Source organism: Penicillium robsamsonii (assembly GCF_028829455.1).
Source record: "Penicillium robsamsonii strain IBT 29466 chromosome Unknown utg000001l_segment0_segment0, whole genome shotgun sequence".
Classification (NCBI taxonomy): Eukaryota; Fungi; Ascomycota; class Eurotiomycetes; order Eurotiales; family Aspergillaceae; genus Penicillium; species Penicillium robsamsonii.
The window spans coordinates 1554274-1577477 of NW_026643219.1; the positions used below are offsets into that span (position 1 = coordinate 1554274).

At 49.0% G+C, this 23204-nt stretch overlaps 9 protein-coding genes across 9 annotated transcripts; 4 read left to right on the forward strand and 5 right to left on the reverse strand.

The window, feature by feature from the left end:
• Positions 1 to 1282: 1282 nt before the first annotated feature.
• Positions 1283 to 2870, forward strand: N7447_000635 (phenylalanine--tRNA ligase subunit alpha; the record flags this gene model as incomplete). Its single annotated transcript, XM_057224911.1, has 3 exons — positions 1283 to 1326; positions 1389 to 2726; positions 2777 to 2870. The coding sequence occupies 3 exons, from the start codon at positions 1283 to 1285 to the stop codon at positions 2868 to 2870; spliced, it is 1476 nt and encodes a 491-aa protein (XP_057088927.1).
• A 901-nt stretch (positions 2871 to 3771) lies between these two features.
• rps21 (40S ribosomal protein eS21) lies at positions 3772 to 4323 on the reverse strand (the record flags this gene model as incomplete). Its single annotated transcript, XM_057224912.1, has 2 exons — positions 3772 to 4006; positions 4292 to 4323. 2 exons carry the CDS (start codon positions 4321 to 4323, stop codon positions 3772 to 3774), a joined length of 267 nt encoding a protein of 88 aa, XP_057088928.1.
• A 272-nt stretch (positions 4324 to 4595) lies between these two features.
• Positions 4596 to 5766, reverse strand: N7447_000637 (NUDIX hydrolase; the record flags this gene model as incomplete). The annotated part of the gene is made up of 3 exons (XM_057224913.1): positions 4596 to 5203; positions 5258 to 5610; positions 5714 to 5766. The coding sequence occupies 3 exons, from the start codon at positions 5764 to 5766 to the stop codon at positions 4596 to 4598; spliced, it is 1014 nt and encodes a 337-aa protein (XP_057088929.1).
• Positions 5767 to 6337: 571 nt separating this feature from the next.
• N7447_000638 (putative IMP dehydrogenase) lies at positions 6338 to 8237 on the reverse strand (the record flags this gene model as incomplete). The annotated part of the gene is made up of 3 exons (XM_057224914.1): positions 6338 to 7479; positions 7683 to 7991; positions 8048 to 8237. 3 exons carry the CDS (start codon positions 8235 to 8237, stop codon positions 6338 to 6340), a joined length of 1641 nt encoding a protein of 546 aa, XP_057088930.1.
• A 730-nt stretch (positions 8238 to 8967) lies between these two features.
• N7447_000639 (oxidoreductase, short-chain dehydrogenase/reductase family) lies at positions 8968 to 10217 on the forward strand (the record flags this gene model as incomplete). Its single annotated transcript, XM_057224915.1, has 7 exons — positions 8968 to 9038; positions 9090 to 9209; positions 9265 to 9465; positions 9523 to 9687; positions 9741 to 9884; positions 9944 to 10098; positions 10180 to 10217. The coding sequence occupies 7 exons, from the start codon at positions 8968 to 8970 to the stop codon at positions 10215 to 10217; spliced, it is 894 nt and encodes a 297-aa protein (XP_057088931.1).
• A 106-nt stretch (positions 10218 to 10323) lies between these two features.
• Positions 10324 to 10781, reverse strand: N7447_000640 (DUF952 domain-containing protein; the record flags this gene model as incomplete). The annotated part of the gene is made up of 2 exons (XM_057224916.1): positions 10324 to 10440; positions 10491 to 10781. 2 exons carry the CDS (start codon positions 10779 to 10781, stop codon positions 10324 to 10326), a joined length of 408 nt encoding a protein of 135 aa, XP_057088932.1.
• A 1284-nt stretch (positions 10782 to 12065) lies between these two features.
• On the forward strand, positions 12066 to 17183 carry N7447_000641 (putative Ras GTPase activating protein; the record flags this gene model as incomplete). Its single annotated transcript, XM_057224917.1, has 2 exons — positions 12066 to 16239; positions 16294 to 17183. 2 exons carry the CDS (start codon positions 12066 to 12068, stop codon positions 17181 to 17183), a joined length of 5064 nt encoding a protein of 1687 aa, XP_057088933.1.
• A 473-nt stretch (positions 17184 to 17656) lies between these two features.
• N7447_000642 (ENTH domain-containing protein) lies at positions 17657 to 19549 on the forward strand (the record flags this gene model as incomplete). Its single annotated transcript, XM_057224918.1, has 5 exons — positions 17657 to 17744; positions 17851 to 17882; positions 17977 to 18056; positions 18121 to 18202; positions 18269 to 19549. The coding sequence occupies exons 1-5, from the start codon at positions 17663 to 17665 to the stop codon at positions 19547 to 19549; spliced, it is 1557 nt and encodes a 518-aa protein (XP_057088934.1). The 5' UTR covers positions 17657 to 17662.
• A 1628-nt stretch (positions 19550 to 21177) lies between these two features.
• N7447_000643 (adaptor protein NBP2) lies at positions 21178 to 22482 on the reverse strand (the record flags this gene model as incomplete). Its single annotated transcript, XM_057224919.1, has 1 exon — positions 21178 to 22482. One exon carries the CDS (start codon positions 22480 to 22482, stop codon positions 21178 to 21180), a length of 1305 nt encoding a protein of 434 aa, XP_057088935.1.
• Between the last annotated feature and the right edge of the window lie 722 nt (positions 22483 to 23204).

A 23204-nucleotide genomic window follows, 5' to 3' on the forward strand; every position in this document is an offset into this window, starting at 1 on the left:
AAATAGGTGGATAAGCCCTGGAGAACGCGCCCGGTTATGTAAGCCACTATGGTTCTGCGGGGATCGACTCGAAAACCCGACAAAAGCTGGATAGTAAAAGGTTAAAAAAAAAAATTTAAAAAAAGGAGGTTCTTGGAGAGAGAAATCGGGAATTTGGAAGGGGGAGGGGGAAAGAGATTTTGAAAGGGGCGGTGATATGCCGCCTCGTTTTTTTTTTTTTTTTTTTTTTTATGTCTTAGGTTGAACTTATAAATCGCCTCTGAACAGAAAAAAAATAAGAGAAAATAAATGAGTAAAAATAGGTTGGAAAAAATGGGGTTTTCTGCACATTTACAGAATGCCCAGGTGACTGCAAAAGACGCACAGACTCGATCTATTATAGTTTGGGAATATATGCCTGCATAGATACCTGAGGTACGAAGTATACTATAGCCTACTAAAGATGAATGTATACCATCGTAACTTTTGGAAGGTATATTCCGTGTGGAATACCACAAATCTGTTTCATATGAAGTGATCGACTCTGGGGCTGTCGATCAGGTGGCACCGGTTCGTTTTGACTTCTCAATACGGAGTAGTCTAAATTCATATCCTTTGAATGAATATCCCCTAATCATCAGGGGGGAAGGGACAGAGTTTGTGAATAATTGGTTGGGACCCAGTCGAGTTTCATTTGAGCCTATAAGAAATCAACGAGAATGTTTCTTAGGGTCTGCCGCGGGCCTGCCATAGATCCATAGTTTGATTTTCACGTTTGTGTCTTTTTTGGTGGCTGAGCCGTCGGGCTTACTCTCGATCTCCAGGGCTAGTTTAGTAACGTCTATTGGTCATGCAAGGACCTCGTGTGAAAATATGAAGATGTTCGACTTTCGATGGTACCTGAATTATTATTATTGACTTAAAAGTATGCTTGAATATATATACATATACATATATATATATGTATATGTATATAAAAAAATTTAAATGTCTGCAATGGGTAGTATTTTGTAGTAGATGAAATGAAGTTTACGAGGGGAAAAATATACCTACAATAATATACAATGCCATACCTGTAATCATGTGTCCTCTAGCCTTCAATTTTAGAATAACATAGGCAACAAGGCAACTGGTCAACAGTCAATCAAATGGCGGGGTGAAACGGCAGAAGTGGTCGGTGTGCCTTGCCGTATTATCTTTTGGGAATCCCGCAGAGTCATAATTCTGCGGAATATTGCCCGATCAAAAGAACGCCCTTCAAAACACCCGTCAAAAATTGTCTCTGCAGGAGAAGGCTGCAGCCATGGCGTCCGACATGACAAACCAGATTTTGGGCGCCCTGTCCGCGTCCGATGCGCCCATCTTCTCCAGCGAAGCCTTCCCTCCACCCCCTCATTGAACGTTAAGAGTGCGCTCGACCGCCTTGATTCGCGACAGATGGTCAAATATGAGACCCTAGAGAAGGAGATCGTTACCCTCACTGCTGAGGGCCAGGAGATTGCCGCCAATGGCAGTCATGAGGCCAAGGTCTTCGCCGTGGTGCTTGCTGCCATGGACGGATTGAAGATCTCCGACTTGCCAGGAATTGTGGGCAAGGAAAACGCCAAAGTTGGCCAAGGAAACGCCTTCAAGCGTGGGTGGATTAAGAAGGATAAGGATTTGTTGCGGGCATCCGCGGACTCAATTGTCGACGAGACGCAACAACAGTTGCTCGAGGTTCAAAAAACAAAGTCCCTGGACGATAAAAAGGTCATGCTTGACCTTAAGCGGAGAAAGTTGGTTGGTCTGGCAAAGGAGATTTCTTTCAAGATCAGCAAGGGTCCCAAGTACGCCCCAGATTTCGTCAAGGAGCAGACCGACCTCACCCCGGAGATGATCGCCAGTGGCTCGTGGAAGACGGCGCATCTCAAGCCCTACAACTTTAATGCTAAGGGTGCCCCGACTCCTTCCGGTACTCTCCACCCGCTGAACAAGGTCCGCCAAGAGTTCCGCAATATCTTCTTCGATATGGGCTTCGAGGAGATGCCGACCAACCGCTTCGTCGAGACCGGCTTCTGGAACTTCGATGCTCTGTTCGTGCCCCAGCAACATCCCGCCCGTGATCTCCAGGATACCTTCTATATCTCCGACCCTGCCGTGGCAGACCCTCCTCGCGAGGATCCCCCCAACGACCCCCACGTCCCAGCCCAAAAGAAGTCCGAGAAGCCGCTTGACTACCAAAAGTACTGGGACAACGTCCGTGAGGTCCACGAACACGGAAAGTTCGGCTCCATCGGCTACCGTTACCCCTGGAGTGCGGATGAGTCGCTCCGCCTGGTGCTCCGCACCCACACCACCTCCATCTCGACCTACATGCTGCACAAGCTGGCCGCCAACCCCCGGCCGGCTCGCTTCTTCAGTATCGATCGTGTCTTCCGAAATGAGTCCGTCGATGCTACCCACCTGGCAGAGTTCCACCAGGTCGAGGGTGTCATTGCCGACTTCGGTCTGACCCTTGGTGGTCTGATTGGATTCATGGAGGTCTTCTTCGCCAAGATGGGCATCCACAAGCTGCGCTTCAAGCCCGCCTACAACCCCTACACTGAGCCCAGTATGGAGATCTTCGGTTACCACGATGGTCTAGGCAAGTGGGTTGAGATCGGTAACAGTGGCATGTTCCGCCCAGAGATGCTGGAGGCTATGGGTCTGCCTAAGGACTTGCGAGTCTACGGATGGGGATTGAGTCTGGAGAGACCTACTATGATCAAGTATGTTGCATCAGCTACCATTCATTTCCATTTACTAATACATCTATTAGGTACGCCGTCAGCAACATCCGTGAACTCCTCGGTCACAAGGTCGATTTGAACTTCATTGAGACCAACCCGGCCGTCCGTCTCGATAAGGATTAAGCAGCAAAATACTCCTAGAGAAAAAAAAGAACGTGCTTTTTAGTTGTGCCTTGCTTGTGGGGTCTTCCTGCTTGTAATCACGAGTTTATGTGGAAGGAAACGTATTACATATCAACGACGGACAGGATGTGAATAAATACTTGATTTAAAAAAAAAAAAAAGGCTCAGCGTATAAATGTAGTCGGTGTATGTAAAATCAGGAAAACGGACTTATTTAATCTATGATATTCATCTAGCATGTAATGGATGTCCTGCCCGTATCTGTGCCCCAGCGCATGGATCTCTGCAACAGTGGCTCTTCAGCAGGCGGGAGCTCGGAAGCGTAATCTTTGGCATCGAAAAGTATTTTTACCTCCTCACTCATGGAGATGGAGACACTGAAGACCAAGACCGGCGAACCAGACTGGTTTTCGAGTCTACAAAGAATGAGGTGGTCTTTATATGCCGAGGAAAGGGGAAAAAAAAGAAAGCAAGTAGGCAGAGACTAAGAGATTATGAAATGGATATCGTTTCGATTTTTTGGCATTGCTTTTTTTTGGCTTGTGCTTCATGAGGTTGGGTGGGAGTCTATCACAGAAAGAGAACAGGCGGGATTCGTAGAGAAAAAAAACCTGACCCATTAAGTCGTCGATATTCCATTCATTTCGAGAGATAGGTAGGAAAACAGGAGTTTCTCTGAGGAGAAAAAGAAAAAATGAACTAAGGAACACAACTATATCCCTTACGTCCTTTTTTGGTCTTGAAACCAACTCCTCGAACACGGACCATCAAGCCACGGTTCCTATGCATCAAATTAGCCTCATTGAACATGTATATGCAGAATATATGTAGACCACAACGTACCATCAAATCAACCCGTCAACACCACCCGGTAGAAAAAAACCACATTGCTGCGGATGATTTAGCGCTGGCTGGCGGCAGTCCAGACGTTCTTGAGGTAGCCGTCACGCTGGGCGAGGCGGTTGAAGGAGTCATCGCTCTCGCCACGGGCACGGATGAAACCGCAAAGAGCGTAGGTCTGGTTCTCGCCGGTGTAGCGGCCGTTCTCGTCAACCTTGCCGACGGAGAGCTGGACAGAGGCGTGGTCGTTGGCCTTGATGATGCGGTTGGTGGCGCTGCACTTGCGGGGCACGTAGCTGTTGAGAGAGGAGGTTATGTTAGTTGTCTAGGTTCTTTTTTTGCGAGCGAATATGTTCCCCTCCAACACCCTGTTGTGTCCTGGTTTTTCTGGTGGCTCGGCAACGATCGCAATCACGCAGCGCTGAGGATTTTTTTTTCAATCCTCGCACTCTCCAATCACACCAGGTCCATCTCTTGGGTTTGGGATTGAGGTGGGATTGCTGATTGTATGCGACCACGCAGACACAGGACACAGGGTATATTGGGACTGGAAGAACGGGTGTAAAATCCATGGCACGTACAGATCGACGATCTCTCCCTTGTCGTTCTCCATTTTGGCGGGTTTGGTGTTGAGGTTTTGACGGGCGACGGTGAGGTTGGAGGTGGAGGGTTTTTCTGCCGCACATTAAATTGAAGACCTCAAATGATTTGTGTGGGTCATGTGACCCTTTATCGAGGGCTGGCGTGGCGAAAGTGGGGCAAGCGTGGATTTAGAGGGAACCATAGTAAGAGGCCGTGGCAATTTCAACTTCGGTTCACCCGTGGACAATCGATTGTTGGTACAGATGAACGGCTGATTGTAGTACTATGTATGGGTAAATGTGTTTACAGATAACTCTTTTCTCTTTCCTCCTGCAACACATCCTTCTTCCATCCCACAGCCACCTCTCGTGCACTTCCTTTCTTAAACCGCACGATAACCACTCTGTCGGGCTCTCCTCGCTTGGAAGATCCTTTCAGCTCAGGTCCGGGATCATTCAGACCCAACACGGAGCGCCCATCACCGGTCATGTGAATCATTTTTGGAGATATGCATTTCTCTGTCCATGGGGGAGAACCCGAATGGACGAAATCGACAAGCGCTTGACGACGGTTCTCTATCTCTTCCACAGAAGCACCTGTACGAGGCTCCTTGTCCAGGAATCCTGACACAAAATGCAAAAGAAGGAACTGCGGCGGGAAGAGAATGATATCTGCCTGTTGAGCACGACTAATCCACACCGAGGCTGGAAGAAACTGTGCCTCCGTAACCTCAATTCCACCATCACTCGTTGGGATCTCATGTTCCTCGCGTTCGCCCTCTGCTGGGAGTTGGTCGAGAAGGTTCTTATCCACCTTGACTGGCACAGGCAAGAAATAGAGGTACATCTGAGTAGTGTATCGCTTGGGAACATTGGTTGGCGTAACCCAGCGAGTAAAGGGAATTAATTTGCCTGTAAAGTCAGCGTGGTGGTCTCAGGTGTCAATTACACAAACTATGCACTTACCTATATCGGGCTCGGCATCAGCACTTTGCTGCTTTAGCCACTCATTAAAGGTGATCTTATTCTGGTGAATGAGTCGTCTTCCTGCCTCTCGGGTAGGCTCGTCGACAGCTAGCATCTTCCCGGTGTTCCGGTCTTTAGCTAGAAGAATTCCACTCTCTTCAAAAAGTTCCCTGATTGCTGCACATCGGTAGCTAGGGGAATCATCATGTCGTGCTAAGTCTTCGGGTGGTGGGCATTCCCCATCTTGGATGGATAGGTTACCACCAGGAAAGACATGGGCAGACGCAAAAGAGGTAGAGGTCTTCACGCGATGAAGAAGAAGGATCTCGTTCTTTGAAGACACAAGGAGCACGCTATAGAATAATTAGTTTTGGGTCTCTTTTTTTTTGGGATACCTCCCTTTGGATGACATCGCTCTGTAGATATCTATCATGTGGTCCCTTGCTGCTAGCTTACCTAGAACTGGGCCTGGGCACCGCAGGTTCACTACCACGTTTTGATCGAGACATCTGAGGAATTGAAGAAAATGTAGTTGTGTATTGTCTTAAAGCGAATTTACCGATTGGTTGCTGAAAGGACTGGACCGAGGCAATGTGAGGTGCACGAGCTGTTCGAAAGTCAACAGCAAAACGACTACTCAGTCGATGTGCTAAGTGACGACAAAGGTATTCTTGATGGATAAAGGACATCGTAAGATCTCGAAGCCGAAAAACGGCTTCTCGATGTTTATAGTAAAGGGCAAAGACCCGAGAGCCTAGGCAGTTGCTCGGGCAGTTCATTACCCCGCGTGCAGCTTAACCTTATCGAGCTTAGCCGAATGCGGCGCCATGTGGTCGGACAACCCCAAGGGCTTCCCTCAGGGTATCTACAAACCCTCAAGGGCTCTCTACGTGACGTTTACATTTGCAATATACTAAGAGAAATTAAACATGGTTGCTCATTAGAAATGGCGTAAATCTTCAAATCGTAAACTCCTATCCTGTACCCTTATTTTAATTTTCAAGGCCACATCATCCATCGGGGTTCACCCCGATGATGTATTCACAAAATTTTCCAGTCAACTCTTAGAAAGCTTTGATCTTACGAGTAAAGCTTCTTGTCGTAGCTGTGGAGACCGTGGACATTACCCTCGGTCATAGCGCTGGCACTACGCATCTCGAAACGCACGGTGCCGTTGTTGACACCGTCGTGCATAGCGGCCAGGCTCTTGACACCAATATCCTGCAGGGAGTGCTGGATACCGGCAAAGAGGTAAGGAATGAACTTGGTGACGGAACCGCGGTCAAGAACGGACCCAGCGACACCCTGCGCAACAAGGACGCGGTCCTTCTCGGAGAAGTAGCGAGCAGTACCAGCGTTGCTGGCCTTGCTGTCCTTTCCGTCACCACCAGCCTTCTTGTCCTCCATGGCGGCAATACTGCCCATGCCACGGTAGGCCTTGACGAGCTGGCCCTCATTACTGACGTAGTACTCACCGGGAGACTCGGTGGTACCGGCAAGGAGACCGCCCATCATGACGGTGCTAGCACCCATGGCCAGACCCTTGACGATGTGACCAATATTCTGAACACCACCATCGGCGATACAAGGAACACCGAAACGAGCGGCAAAGTTTGCAACGCTGCGCACGGAAGCAGCCTGGGGACGACCGACAGCCATAACCTCCTGGGTGATGCAGGCACTACCGCTGCCCATGCCAATTCTCAGGCCATCGACACCGGCGGCAATCAAAGCAGCAGCCTGCTCACGAGTGACGACGTTACCACCGATAACGTCGATCTCGGGCATGTTCTTCTTAATGTACTTGATCATCTCGATCTGGTACATAGAGTTACCCTGGCTAGAGTCCAGAATAACAATGTCCAGCCCAGCCTCGACGAGGAGCTTGAGGCGGGCCTTGTCCTCCTCGCGAGTACCAATAGCAGCGGCAGAAATGAGCTGCTTGGAGTCGGGGAGCTTAGAGGCCAGGGGGTAGTGGAGGTTCTTCATCAGATCAGAGCGAGAAAGCAGGGAGACGATGTTGCCATCGGCATCAATAATGGGGAGCTTTCCCTTCTTGGACTGACGGAGAACCTCGTTGGCCTCGGCCAGAGTGGTACCGGCCGGGGCAGTGACAAGATCCGTGGCCATGATGGCAGTCACGGGCTCGTTGTCATTGGAGTGGAACTGAATGTCACGCGAGGTGACCATTCCAACGAGCTTGGATTTGAGGGTTCCGTTCTCTATGGTCAAACATTAGCATTTGCTGTAAAAAGCTGATGTGAGGACAATATCCAAAATAGACAAATTGCTCAGATAAAATCTGGTTCTCTACAGTGCGACTTTCGTCGCTGCAGTGGAACGAAAGTTATAATTAAAGAAGTTTGTTCATCATGCAAAGTGGATGGGTAGGTGCTGGGAGGAGAAGTAGACGTGGGTATCTTACCAGTGACCGGGAAGCCACCAAAGCCCCATTTGGCCTTCAGCTCCTTGGCTTCACCAACGGTGGCCTTGGGAGAAAGGACAACGGGGTCCAGAATGAAACCGTTCTCGTATCTCTTAACCTTGCGGACCATCTCTGCCTGATCCTCGGGGGAGCAGTTGTGGTGGATAACACCCAGACCACCGAGTAGGGCCATGTGGATAGCCATGTTGTGCTCGGTGACTGTGTCCATGGGAGAGGACAGAAGGGGGGCCTTCAGGGAGATACGCTTGGTAACAGGGGTTTCCAAAGAGACATCGGAAGCGGGGAAACCTAGATGGGTTAGCAAAATGTAAGAATTTTCTTCTGGACTGGAAAGTTCGGCATACCGATGTAACCGGGCAGGATCAGGAAATCATTGTAGGTCAATGCACCGTGCTTGTCAGAGTCAAGCAGGGTGTCCGCATCAAGACCATCACGGGTCTTATAGGTCTCCAAGACCTCCATGGCCTTGGCGTGGTCGGTGATCTCAGCCTTCATGGCGGCACCAGGTGCTGCGTCACCAGCAGTGATAGGCATGATTATAGAAGGGGGGTTTAAAATAACGAGTGAGACACGGCCCGAGGGAAAATCTTAATCAACAGAAAGAAACGTTCTGCTGATGGAGAAAGTCGAGCTTTCCCAAGGAAGAGAAAGAAGAAGAAAAAGGTCGGGCGAAAAATTATGTCCTTTTCTGTTCCGTGCACGGCCAAGCCAGGATGGAGCTTGTCTGTTTCAGGTATAGTGTACTGGTTTTTTCACCGATATCGCTGCTGATTGGCTCGTAAACGAGATCCCTCAAGGCGGTGAGCTCGGGAGCTTGTTTATGCTTAGCTGTAGTTACATCGGTACTAGACTATGCAGATGGTGCTAAGATCTCGAGTGGAATATTATAACATTGTTAGATTTGATTCTGATATTCACTCATCTTATGAAAGATATTTTACCAATTAGTTGGACATAAATATCGAATGCCATGCAGCAAAGCTTTCAGAGTTGGTAGCGAAAGTCCAATGTCAGTTGGTTATGATTGTCAAAATGCCATTCTTGGTTCTTATATGTGTATAAAGCCATCACTTGAACCAAAATTTATGTTTTATTGACATGGTTGGCCGTGCAACGAGATAGCAATCTAGCCAGATACCGGCTTCAAGTCCCGTACGTTTACAGCACCATGACGACAAAACGATGAACAAATATGCTATACATAGTCTCTTAAAGATTGTTCAGCTTTATCCAATTCCCCATTAACGTCACTTTTGCTGTCAATATGGAGTCTTCTATGGGTGAACATGGCGCCTTCAAGCCTGCACCGTCGGCGCAGGCTCAGAAGAAACCCGGGTGAGTAATGCTTTACCCGAGTCAAATATTTATACTAAGATGGCGTGCTAGATTGGAGAGCATGATGGCAGAGGCTAGTGAATCGACCAAACTGGAAGGCTCCCACGGGTTTTCTGAATATGCCGGTTCCGGAAAGCTCAAGGGAAAAAATGCCCTAATCACTGGCGGAGAGTATGCATAGCAGGTTGGTTCACTGGAACAAAATCTTGGGTTAATCATTCCTTAGTTCTGGTATTGGACGATCTGTTGCTATTCTGATGGCCAGAGAGGGTGCGGATGTTACTATTGTTTATTTGCCCTCGGAACAGCCAGACGCAGAGGCAACCAAAAAGTCTGTTGAACAAGAGAAGCGGACTTGCCTTCTTATTCCAGCCGATTTGAGAGATCGCAACTTGTGTTGGCATGCAGTGAATGAACATGTGAAGAAGTCAGCCTAAAGTACCGTTCCCAATATCAGGAGATGACTGATCCCGCGAGTCTACAGATACGGCACCGTCAATATACTTGTCAACAATGCGTCGAAACAGTACCTATGTACGACATTTGAGGACATTGATCTGGATAAGACAGAAGACATATTCAGAGCCAATATCATCCAGATGATTGCAATAGCGAAGTTTGCTCTTCCTCATATGACCCGAGGAGATTCGTAGGTGCTTTCTGTCTAATCTATATGGTCATGTACTCACGCATTTGTTGCAGAATTATCAATACTTCTTCTGTTGTGACTTTCCGTGGGTCTGGGACCATGATTGATTATGCTGCAACGAAGGGAGCTATCATTGGTTTTACTAGGGCTTTAGCAACATACTTGATTCCCAAGGGTATTCGGGTCAATGCAGTCGCGTGAGGATCATGCATTCATCACTCTTTGGAAGTAGTAACTGACACGTTTGCAATGTTAGCCCAGGTGCGATCTATACCCCAATTCAAGTCGACACCCGAGATGCCCAACAGATGGAAGGATGGGGTCACAAAGCTGGTCTTGGCCGACCAGGCGAGCCGAGTGAGGTTGCGACAAGCTTCGTCTTCTTGGCTAGTGCGGATGCTTCTCTATACTGTGAGTGGTCAATATCCCACACCTTCAAATCGTTAGGATTTCCCCCCTATTGTGGCTAATATACTATAATCACATGTATAGATGGGCAAGTACTGCACTGCTACCCGCTTGGTGACTAGATAGTGTTATAGGGGGAGATATCTACTAGTGGGAGGTGTCGCTAGGACATCGTGCTGAGCGTGTGCTTGTCATTGGTATCAAATTGAAATTCAACAGGATATAAGATCAGTACAGGAGCCACGGTTTCGCTGAGGCGAGAGCGTTATCCCATCCCTCATCATTCTGCCAAATGGCGACACTTTCAACTTCCTCCCTGCCCAATTTGAGTCCATTGTAGAGATGCTAGACTTTATTTAGCAAATGTCAATTGTAGACTGACAAATTCAACTTACTGGGAAAAGTCCCTCGCCAGGTCGAGGACCAGACACTTTTCCGTCTGGGGACTCCCACCGGATATCTTGGATGACGCGGTGATACTCGATCCGCAATACATAGACAAGTGGTTCCTCCGTGAAAAATGTTTTCAGTGTGTCTCCCACCTGATGCACCGTCGAGAGGTGGATGAAACCAGACGCCTCGTCTAGTTCGCTTACCGCGAGCCGCTCAGGAAGTGGCTCGCGGACTGGTGCGGTGGAAGGCACAATCTTGTAGATGTAACGAGGCTGAGAAAGCAGCGAGGCCATGATGAAAGCGATAAGAAGAAGCAAATTAATTCACCGAGTCACTTGGTGATGACAGAAACAAAGTTCAGGTTCTCATGTGGTTTTATTGGCGGGGTCGGTTTAAGCGGCAACTTGCCTTTCGAACGCGGATGATTGCGCCATTTTTTGTACTTTTAGCCCTGAAATCATGTCTTAATTCGGCTTTCAGTGATATCTCTCAACTCATACCGAGCGTATGTGAATATTTCATTGTAGATCCATGGATGTCTTGCAACATCTCTTTAACACGAGATGACGAGGACTATTTATGTCATATCGAGTACGATCCATGCATATGCAACAATCGACGAATAGAGGTAAAGCCCTCGACTACCAGCTACGGAGTACATACATACTTATGCAGATCAATTGGCGGTCTACAACGGTCTACAACTTGGTGACTTGAAAGATGCGTTGGTCGCACGGGACTACGACCTGCCTAATTGCACAAGCCACCTTTGCCAAGACTGCAGGTATCCTGGTAGGCCAGATAATTAAGATTGGAGGGAATGTTCAGCATATCGAGCAATTTACGGAATACTATGAGCGACCTTTGCGATTTCGAATAACTGCAAATGAAAAGTAAGTAAGCGATCCATGCCCAGGGTGTGACTGGTCGAGTAACACAATCTCTTAGTTCTCTATTTCACGTGATTTGAGATCGACAAGCCACAATCACCTGATGGCGCTATACCCGATCTGGAGATTTGTTGTGCCCCCTGCGCCCACTTTGGGGAATCTTGGTCGCACTTGCACCCCCACCGTCAACAATTCCACATCGGGGATTCATGAGCCCAGAGCTTATCGACACATATCGACACAATTTGCGCATCTATTAATTGGATTTTCTTTGCTAAGTCGTGCGAGGTTGCCCTTGGATGCTATCCAACGAACGTGTCTCCGGAAAAGGTCTTGACCTTGTTTAACCTGCGCATTCCGCTTCGACCACCAGAGCAGGGATGCGGTCAAAGGAGCGCGACATTTTTCAATCCATTTTCGCATACCGCCCTGAGATTAAATGATGTCGACTCAATTTCCATCCCTCAAGCGGGCCCAGACGGACCTTCCCCCCAGTCCACCAGCCCATTACGACAAGGGTCGACAGCGTCCACGAACTCATCTGCATATTCCGTCGCTTCAAGTACATTTGCTCCTAGTCGGACTAGCACTGTCTCCTCTAATGCGTCAATATCACACAATTTGGGTCACTCCCGAGGGAAGAGTGAGGCGAGTAGTATGAGCTCAGCAACGACTGTTACAGACGCAATGGAACGAGGAAAGTGGACAAATGCTGGTACAGCCTACGACAATATTCGTCGATCTCTACGACCACTCCAACAAGCCCCTAATACATCATCCTCAACCGCGAATACTGGCGGGTATCGACATTCACGAAGCCAAACAATTGATGAATCACGCTCTTGGAAGGACCATAGACCCGCCACCCCCGAATCCCGTCATCTCAATCTTCAAGAGAATCAGTCTCCACGTTATCAAACACTCGACTACGAATCCCAGAGCCCCCAACCGCCGACCTCTCCTCGCCACTGGGCTACTGTGCCCGGAACATCGCGTCCTTCATCTCCCCAAAAGACAGTCTCTCACAGCTCTCATCCTCCGCAGCTGACTGCTGCACTCTCTGCACCCGACCTTGAAGGGTTGCAAAAATCATCTACGGGTCATCTCAGAACACTCTCGAAGTTTGCACAGTCTGGCGAAAACGAATTTGGCGCGGCTGCAGCGTCTGTGGTGGGTTTGCAAGGCCGACGACGCCTTAAGCGAGCGGGATCAGTAGCCGGAAGAAATGGAGCAGTATCTCCCGAAAAGCCGAAGGCGTCCTCATGGGCAGCCGGAAATTGGATGGACCAGCAGCGACAATTCATCCAAGCATACGAGTATTTGTGCCATATCGGAGAAGCCAAACAGTGGATTGAAGATGTCATTCAAAAGCAAATCCCGCCAATCGTTCAGCTGGAGGAAGGACTGCGAGACGGCGTCACTTTGGCGGAGGTGGTGCAAGCAATGTATGCGGGCAAAACCCTTCGCATTTTCCGACACCCCAAATTACAATATCGCCATTCAGACAACATCGCCTTGTTTTTCCGATTTCTCGATGAGATTGAGTTGCCAGAATTATTCCGATTCGAACTCATTGACTTGTATGAAAAGAAGAACCTTCCCAAGGTCATACACTGCATTCATGCGTTGTCATGGCTGCTCTTCAAAAATGGCATGCTGGACTTCCGCATGGGTAATTTGGTTGGTCAGCTCGAGTTTGAACATCACGAACTTGAGAAAACCCAAAAAGGACTGGACAAGGCCGGTGTGAGCATGCCTAGCTTTGCGGGTATGGCTGCAAACTTTGGCGCGGAGCCTGAACCCGAGCCTGTTGAAACGGAAGAAGATCGCATTGATCGAGAAATGCACGAAAACGAAACCTCAATCTGCGAGTTCCAGGCTCAGATCAGAGGGGCTATGTTGCGTTTACAGCTGGGCAACACGATGAACGACCTTTGGGACTTTGAACCCCTCCTCATTGAGCTACAGTCACGTCTTCGTGGAGATTGGGCCCGACAGATTAGTGAATACCGGCTAAGCATGCTCAAGTTTGCAGTTGGGCTGCAGGCCATTAGCCGAGGCTTCATTGTACGTCGCGGCCAACAAGGTGACAAGCAATGGCGGCAATCTCAGGAAACGGATGTTCTGGATCTACAGAGCCTGATTCGGGGCTCTAGGGCTCGCGCCCAGGCTAGTCACCTACAAACTCGCGTACGCCGAGAAGAGTCCGGCATCAAGCAGATCCAGGCCGCGATAAGAGGTGCATTGCAACGCATGAATGTTGGTGACCAATACGAACAGTCCCGACATGCTGAAAATGATGTGGAATCACTTCAAGCTTTCATCCGCGGCGCCTTGAAACGCAAACAGATGGATGCTCAATCCCACGAGCTGAAACAAGTGGGCACTTCTGTCAAGTCACTCCAGGCTGCCATCCGCGGTACCTTGCAACGAAGACACATGAATGCTCAGTCTCAAGAGGTGAAGCAGGTTGGCAGTTCCGTCAAGTCACTCCAAGCCGCCATCCGTGGTACCTTGCAACGAAGACAGATGAATACTCACTCCCACGAGGTGAAGCTAGTTGAAACACCCGTCAAGTCGCTGCAGGCGGTTATTCGAGGATCGATTGCCCGTCAAAACTTGTCTCAGATGAAGGTTCTGCTCAACAATGAAGCGTCCCAAATTATCTGTATTCAATCTACCATCAGGGCTCTGATTGCCAGAGAACGCCAAACCCTCCTGCTGGACGCACTAGAAGAAACCGAAAACGAGTGTGTTGCACTGCAAGCTATCGCGCGGGCTGCCGCTGTAAGAAAAAGCACTTCAGCCATTCGCACCGAGCTTGCGGAACATCTATTACCAGTGATCAACCTGCAGTCTATTCTCAGGGGACAAGCTTTGAGAGAATCATTGGATGCTCAGAGGACCGCATTGCTCGAGGAAGAGCCTTCTATCTTGGAACTCCAGTCCCGATCCCGTGGCGTCATTCACAGGAATTATCTACTTGCACAGCGAGATGAACTGGAGCAGGAGGAACATGCCATTGTTGATTTGCAGGCCCTTGCCCGTGCTGCTATCTCACGAATAGAGGTAGGCGATATATTGTCTCGCCTTGAGGAGAATGAGGAAGAAGTTGTTGAACTCCAGTCTTTAACTCGGGCAATGCTTGCGCGAATCGAAGTTGGTGAGATCCTCACTGATATTGAGGCAGAGGAGGACTTTATCACGGACTTCCAAGCACGGATCAGAGGACTCATTGTCTGCAACCGCTTCGAAGAAAGACGTCAACATTATAATGAAAACATGGAGAAAGTCATCAAGGCCCAGAGTGTTATCCGAGCGCGCATTCAAGGCCAGGCTTATAAGAGCCTGACAAGCGGAAAGAACCCGCCTGTTGGAACTGTCAAGGGCTTTGTGCATCTTCTCAATGACAGCGATTTCGACTTTGACGAAGAGATCGAGTTCGAGCGCCTGCGAAAGGTGGTTGTTCAACAAGTGCGACAGAACGAGCTTGCTGAACAATACATCAGTCAACTTGATATCAAGATTGCCCTCCTTGTCAAGAACAAAATTACACTGGATGAAGTCGTCAAGCATCAAAAGCACTTCGGTGGCCACATTGGCAACTTGCTATCCAACACCGAGATTTCTTCCAAGGATCCGTACGATCTCAAAGCTCTCAACAAGACCTCAAGGAGGAAGCTGGATCAGTATCAGGTGTTTTTCTTCCTTCTCCAAACCCAATCACAATACCTGGCTCGCTTGTTCCGGCGATTGCGCGAGATCAACACATCGGACAAGGAATATGAGCGGATCCGGCACTTGATGATGGGTCTCTTTGGATACTCCCAGAAACGACGCGAAGAGTATTACCTCATTAAGCTCCTGGCACGATCCGTCAAAGAGGATATTGAAAGCTTCACATCTCTTCCTGAATATTTGCGCTGCACCTCCTTCTGGAACAAGCTTTTCGCCTCATATGCCAAGTCATCACGCGACCGGAAGTTCATGCGCGACGTCTTGGGAGCTGTCGTAAAGGAGTCTGTGATCGACAACCCGGATCTTGATTTGGAGAGTGATCCGATTCAAATCTACCGTTCCGCAATCAACAACGAGGAGCTTCAAACGGGCCAGCGAAGCCGCCGACAACCGGATCTTCCCAGAGAAGAAGCAATCAGAGACCCTGAAACCAGAGAGACATTCATCCAACATTTGCAAGATCTTCGTGACATTGTTGACCAGTTGTTCTTGAGCTTTGAGGATTTCCTGTACCGTATGCCGTTCGGTATCAGATATCTCGCACAGCAAATGTATCAAAATTTACTCGAGAGATTCTCTGGCGAGGATCCAGGATTCATTCTTCAGACGGTCGGCCACTGGGTATGGAAAAATTACTTCCAGCCTGCTGTGCTGGAGCCAGAGAAGTATGGTGTGATCGATCGGGGCCTCACTCAGGAACAAAAGCGAAACCTTGGAGAAATTTCAAAGGTTGTTGCTCAGATTGCATCTGGCAGACTCTTCGGGGCGGAGAATGTTTATCTTCAGCCACTCAACAACTACATTGGAGAGTCAATCCAGCGCCTAGGGCGTATCTGGGGTCAGATGATCTCAGTCCAGGACGCAGAGGCTTATTTCGACATCGATGAATTCAACGACCTCTATGCCAAGGCCAAACCTACCCTGTACATTAAGATGTCTGACATCTTCTCAATCCACCAGCTTGTGGCCTCTGAGATTAACTATATGTGCCCACACCCTGATGACTTCCTCAAGGAACTTGTACGAGAACTTGGCAGTGTCAAGAGTAACGAGAACGAATTGATGGGGGTCAGCTCTACCGAGATCAATCTCACATTGAATCCCAAGCTGGCTCAGGTTGAAGGTAAGAAATGCAAGCAAGCCCCTACCTGTTCATTTTTCTAACTCTACCTCCCAGATCCCGAAGCAGATATGAAGACGCTCTTCATGGAGACTAAGCGCTGCATCCTCTACATCATCCGAGTCCAAAGTGGTGCCAACCTAATGGAAGTCATGCTCAAAACACCGACAGCCGAAGACGAGGAGCGGTGGCACACTTTGGTTCAAGAAGAACTGAACACCAACAACCCTCGCCGAGGGGCCTACTCCGAAGCCAATAGCTTAATTGACATTGGTGCCATGAGCTATTCTGAGCTCAAGGGAATTGCACTCGAAAATATCCTTCGGCTTGAACAGAATGGCAAGATCAATCGTCACAACCATTATCAGGATTTACTGAACGCCATCGCCATTGATATCCGCACCAAGCATCGTCGGAGAATTCAGCGAGAGCGTGAACTGGAGGGTGCTCGGCTGACCTCTCAGAGACTCAGTGGTCAAGCTGTCTACCTGGAGGGGCAGCTCAAGACATACAACGACTACATTGAGCAGGCAATGATCACGTTACAGAACAAGAAAGGAAAGAAGCGATTCCTGATGCCGTTCACCAAACAATGGGATCATCAACGAGAGCTGCAAAAAACTGGTAAGGTATTCAAATTTGGATCCTACAAATACTCTGCGCGTACTCTGGCGGACCGAGGTGTTCTGGTTGCCTGGAAGGGCTACGCCGAGCGGCAGTGGGATCGGGTCGACTTGACTATCTCAAGTAACGAAGTTGGTGTATTCACCATCGATGGGAGCAGCGGTGTGATGATGATTCCCGGCGCCAATGCACAGGTACCGCTGGACGACTTGCTGCAGGCTCAGTTCAACAACACGCAATTCATGGACTTCTTTGACGGCCAGATGCGGGTCAATGTCAACCTTTTCTTGCATTTGATCATGAAGAAGTTCTATAATGAGTGAGAGTCATGGCTTATGGACTTGATGAGGGATGAATTGGGTGCACATTCTTATTGATATTATTATTTCCTGTCTTTTTTTCTTTTTTTATTATTGTCTTTGTTTAAGATACCATGGGTATTTTGTTGATTTCGATAGCGATAGCGTTCGGTTTATACGGGCGAACATGTACACAGTATGATACCACTCAGTATCAATTGTAAAACAATTCAATTTTCCAGAAACCCCTTGAAGTAGAATAATCGTTTATTGTAGCCATTTGAAGTATACAAGACTTGGTCAGGGGTTGCCACGTGACGTGGCGCATTCAATCGGGTTGCCAGCTGGAAACCGGGCATCTTCCCCCCTCCAACTGTTCACATTAGTCCTGAGGGATTTCTGATTCTTCCTGTGCTCGGCTCCCAATTGCCTGTGCTTCTATTACCTTTTTTCTCGAATCCTCGTTTACCCGTACTCGTCTTGACTAGCAGTCACCACTCGCCATGGATTTCTCCAACCTCAAAGAGCAGGTCAGCAACATGACCTTGTATGATCTCAAGGCCGGTGTTCGCAAGGTACAGAATGGTAAGTTTAAATCCCGCTTGGTCCACGTGCGTTAGGAACAAAGACGAATCGTCCTGCGTGTTTTTTTTTACAATTTACGGAAACTGATTTGGCCGTTCCGTCATAGCTGTCATGAACTATACCGAGATGGAATCCAAGGTCCGTATGCAATCGCTCACCTCTGCGCGAACCAATATGGCCTCTCGCAGGTGAAGATGAGAAGATTATGCGATGAAATTCTTACACAAATCAGGTCCGGGAAGCTACAAACAATGAACCCTGGGGTGCCTCGACTACGTTGATGCAGGATATCGCCAATGGAACGCACAACTAGTCAGTCCATGTTGCCTGGTATTATCTGCACCAATGCGCATGCGCTGACCTTTCGTCATTACAGCCAATTACTCAATGAGATCATGCCCCTTATCTACAAGCGATTCACCGACAAAGCCGCAGAGGAATGGCGACAGATTTATAAAGTACGAGAAGCATTTATATATATGTCGGTGTGCTATAACTAACCCTGTCTTTCCCCCAAATTATAGAGTCTCCAGCTCCTCGAATTCCTTGTCAAGAACGGTTCCGAACGAGTCGTCGATGATGCACGATCCCACATGTCCTTGATTCGGATGCTCCGGCAGTTCCACTATATCGATATGAACGGCAAGGACCAGGGTATCAATGTGCGCAACCGGTCGTCCGAGCTAGTGAAATTGCTGGGTGATGTGGATCAGATTCGGACCGAAAGAAAGAAGGCCAAGAACAATCGCAACAAGTTTAGTGGTTTCGAAGGTGGCATGGGCACGGGCGTGTCCAGCTCGGGCTCAGGCCGTTATGGCGGCTTTGGCAGCGAGAGTATGGGGTACGGTGGATACAGCGGCGGTGTCTACGGTGACGGTGGCGGTTTTGGCGGGGAATCTGGTGGACAAGCTGGCGTCGACTTCCAGGACACCGGACGCCGGCCCAACCGATTCGAAGAATATGACGAGTATGACGAGGCAGATGCCCCCGCGCGCCCGCGCGAGCCTGCCACCCGGACGAAGCCCCAAGTAAAGAAGCCCGAGCCAGCCCCTGCGCCTGTAGCGGACCTCTTCGACTTTGGCGATGACGAGCCTGTTACTACCACAGCTTCCACTTCAGCCGGCAAGAAACCCGCCAACAGTGCTCTTAACATGCTAGACCCATCGCCAGTCGACGACGACGAGTTCGACGACTTCCAGTCCGCAACCCCGGCTACCCAGCCTACTCAGTCGTCAAGCCAGTTCGCCATTCCCCCTCCAGCTTCCACCGCCAGCACAAGTTCAAACACCCAATTCGTTGCGCCTCAGCCAATCTCGGCCTCGCAGGGTGCCAACATCAATGGCTTAGTTGGATTCAAATCGGCGACCCCGACTCCTTCTTCCAGCGGGATTGCCACTCCCCTTTCCCAGATGGCCCCGATTCAACAGCAGAAGCCCTCCGGATACCAAGCTGCCACACCCAACTACTTCACCTCCGTCCATGTGCCCCAACAATCTGGGTCCTCTCACGCTGCTAGTCCCTCCGTAGCTTCCCCCTCAAGCACAGCGAGCAAGCCAGCTTCAGCAGCAGCCAAAAAGCCCTCCGGCGACGCCTTCGGCTCGCTGTGGTCGACCGCCAGCGCCAGCGCCGGCATTCAGAAGTCCAACACCGGCACAAACAAGGGCCCTAACCTCGCCAGCATGGCCAAGGAAAAAGCCAGCGCTGGCATCTGGGGCGCCCCAGCTCCCTCCAGCGCCGTCTCCACGCCCAGCCAGCCTCAGCAGAAGCAACAGTCTAACTCAGCCTTCGATGATTTGCTTGGTTGATCAGCCAACAAGGGAATTCATCACCACTCCCCTTCTTCCCCCACCCTCCCTACTGAGTCCATGCTCGCTTCTTACATTTGCGATATGTGGCTATGATTTTAGCATTCAGAATTCAAGATTTGACTTGGTTTTTTCTTCTTCTTCTTTCTTTCGCTGTTCTTGTATACTCCATCCCATTACCATTTGCTCCCTTCTCCAGTTGGCTGCCCACCTAAGTATATCTGCACTATAGCAGAGTAAGTTGTGAAAATTTTGCTTTCATTCTCACGTAAAATTCTATTGTTCTTTGCGATTCCTTCGATACGCGTCCCAAAAGCCAGAAATCCCTTTTCTCAACGCATATTTGATGTTTTGCCAGTGGCTCTGAAAAGCGAACTGTCCATATTTCACTGAAAAATGATACATCGAGATGTGCTCTATTCATCGTATATATCTCTGAGCCTTGTTGCAGGTTTTGTTTACGGCAGTCTATGACCGCCAGTGCGCCACTTCAGACTTTCATATTGAATTTCGACCCCTCGTTGATACCTTTTTAGAGTCTTTCTAAAGTCTTTCAAGACATCTTCTTAGGTATTTTCTTAATAGCTTCATAGTCAGAGGGATAGGAAGAACTAACCGTAGAGTATAGAAAGTATAGTGATATAATAGATATAGAAACATAGGCCATAGAGCATTTAGGTATCGGATATTCATATGATTAAATATTAAGAATTCCACTTATATTTTCAACTTATATATAGAACTAGTGCATTCAAACATATGATGTGATCGGATTATAAACAATACTACAGCCCAAGTCTGAACTGGCGTACTAGCGATAATAGACTGCCGTAGTTTTGGCTCATGTTAAGTCGGCAGTACTACATTAACACTTCGTGTAGACATATTTATCTGAGCTAAATGGAATGTATCATATGATAAGTAATTGAATAGATTTGAATCGGCATTATGCTGATGCTCATTGATGCTGGTATAACGCCTGCGCTGAAGGGAACTAAATACAGGTGAGGGAAGATGGGGGGTTAGTAAGAGGCATTGTGAGACGGGAATACAGAACAGATAAGGCGACAATATGGCGAAAGACTTGGGGTATGTAGTAAAAGAAAGATCCTCGATCCTCTTCAGTCCCAGGTTATGACTCCCCAACGTGCATAATTAGAAGACATGAATTGGAATTGTGAAGGAGGGATTGATATACGTTAATAAAGAGGAACTTGCGGTGGGTAATAATTCATCGCGGGGGGATGGGTTGAACATAAGGCTGGAAAGAAAGGTGTGGGTTTATATCTGACGAAACCATCCGAAGGGAAGGTTTGAAGAAAAAGACCTTTTGACATGGAGATCCGAGAGGTCTCGGAGATTAGGTGGCCCGGGGTTGGGTGATCCACCAAGGGGGTGCTAATTGAGTGTTCATGAAACAACTCACAGAGCAAGCCAACTGCGGGTTTCATGCCTGAGACCTCCCCAGTCACTGACGGGAAAGTGGAGAGTGCCAAGCTTTGTTGATCGGCTGTCAGGGTTTCGTGGCGGGTACAACTTGAAACATACAGGCCATCTCTCCAGGTGATACGGGCACGGATCACCGCCAAGATCTTGCATGAATCGAACAAAGCCATTCAGGGCTGAGATCAGGTCTTGGTCAGCGTACTAGAGCGCTTGTCGGCGCTTTCCGCCGCTTTACCGCTCGAGATCCCGGTCTCCGACGCAGATTGAGATGCATCCGTGCCTTCTGTCGAGACTGCAGCTAAGGCATTGCCGTTGGTGGCTTTGTTTTCAGACTGAGCATCCACGTCAAATGAAGACTGCTCTACCTGGGTAGGCGTAGATATTTGATCAGACCTGGTGGAGTCTAGACTGATGTCTGCGGTACCGGTGACCTCAGGGTTCGGTTCCCCATTCAACGACGTCAAACCTCCTTCGATGTCTCGCAGAAGACGCACAAACTCCTCCGGGACAAGACCATTCTCCCCTGTCTTGGGATCTTCGGCCACCAGCCAGCCCTGACCATGCCGGTATGAAACATAAATCACTTGGCCCTCGGTAAGAGGCAGTTCGTTCTCATGCTCTCGTGTGAAGTCAAAGAGTGCAACAGCTTTTCCATGCATCTCTTCATCCGGGCAGCCAACGGCAAACTGATAGTCTCTAGAGTATCGATTTCCACCGGGGATTTCATCTTCGGACTCAAAGCCAAGGTCGTGTTCATGGCCCTGCTGACCGCCCTGGGCGCTGTATCCCATGATTGAATACCGCCCTTCATTTGCCGGATATGTCACGTACTCACCACCTGGTCCATCATCTGACATGTCTCCATCATTTACATAATAAGTCTCACTGCCATCGGCGTTAATGCCAATGAGCATTCCGCGATCGTTGTTCCCCGCATGCCCGGTTCCGGACATGACTCTCTCATCTACAAGACCATTCATGTCAGAAGACTTTTTGCGATGACGCGAGGTCACAACTGGGCTATGCAGGTCTTCATCCTCGCTGTATGGTGGTCCATCCCCAAAGGACATGGCTGGCAACTGTTGGTGGACATGGCTAATCTGCGATTCTGTGCTCGATTGGCCTGTTGACCATCCCCGAGATATATCCCACGAAGGTGGTGGATCGGAGAGGCGTCGATGTTCACTTGCCGGTGTGGAGACCCCGGAGGCGCGAGGAGGAGGAGGCCCGTAATGGAGAGGGTGGGTGGAGGGGTAGGCGAAGTCTCGCACAAGAGCATATGGAAGGCTGGTATGGAAAATAGGGAAGACATGGGAGCCTGGGCGCGAACGATTTTGGGATGCTAGCGAGACATTGGAATACGTGGAGAGCCGATCCTTCGGAAGCGTCGATGACCGTTTCACCGTCCCATCTGTGAGGATGGGTGGTAGCACCGAGAGATTGTTTGTGGACAGAATGTTCTGTGATGATGTGGGAGAGGACATCATGGTTGACATGGAGAAAGACCCAGAATTGGGTTCGGAATGAGGAATAACGGGGCGGATCTCAGTAAGGGAAATGTGGGGTTGTTCATCGGTCGCGTGGTTGGCGCTCTAGTTTCGCATTGCGATTGATGCAGTCCAGATTATTGAAATTTGCAGTCGCAGACAGCGGGTGTTCCTTCGGTTCGAACAAGGGAGGTATATCTTGTGATCGGAGATCGAGATATCGAGTTCAGGTACGATGCAGCAAGCGCTAAGTCGTAAGGGGGCCAAAAATGATTTTGGGTTCGTGTGATTCAAACTAGGGGCATCCCTTGGATGTCAAGCTTTTGGAGCAAAAAGGAAAAAAAAGGATATTATTCCCAAGGGGCTCCGGTTTGGTGGACGGTGAATGGGTGGGTAGTCGGCAAACAACACGAGGGAGGGGGGGGCAAATGTGGCCCGAGTGGAACGCCGAACCGCGACGGGGAAGATATCACGACAAGAAGACAATATCAACAATCGGGAAAAAGCCTCCGAATTTGCAAGGTTTGCGTGGTAGAATATCCGTTCAAGGTGAGATTGGCGAAATCGAGACCGTTGTTCTAGCCGTTTGTTCCGCGATCTCGAGGGGAGGGAATTACTAAATATAGCTGAAAACTGCAAAGGGTCAATGTCAGATACAAGTGTAACGGAGGCACAGCGCTTATGCGGGAAAGAATGTGTAGACCGCACGGGGACAAGGATTA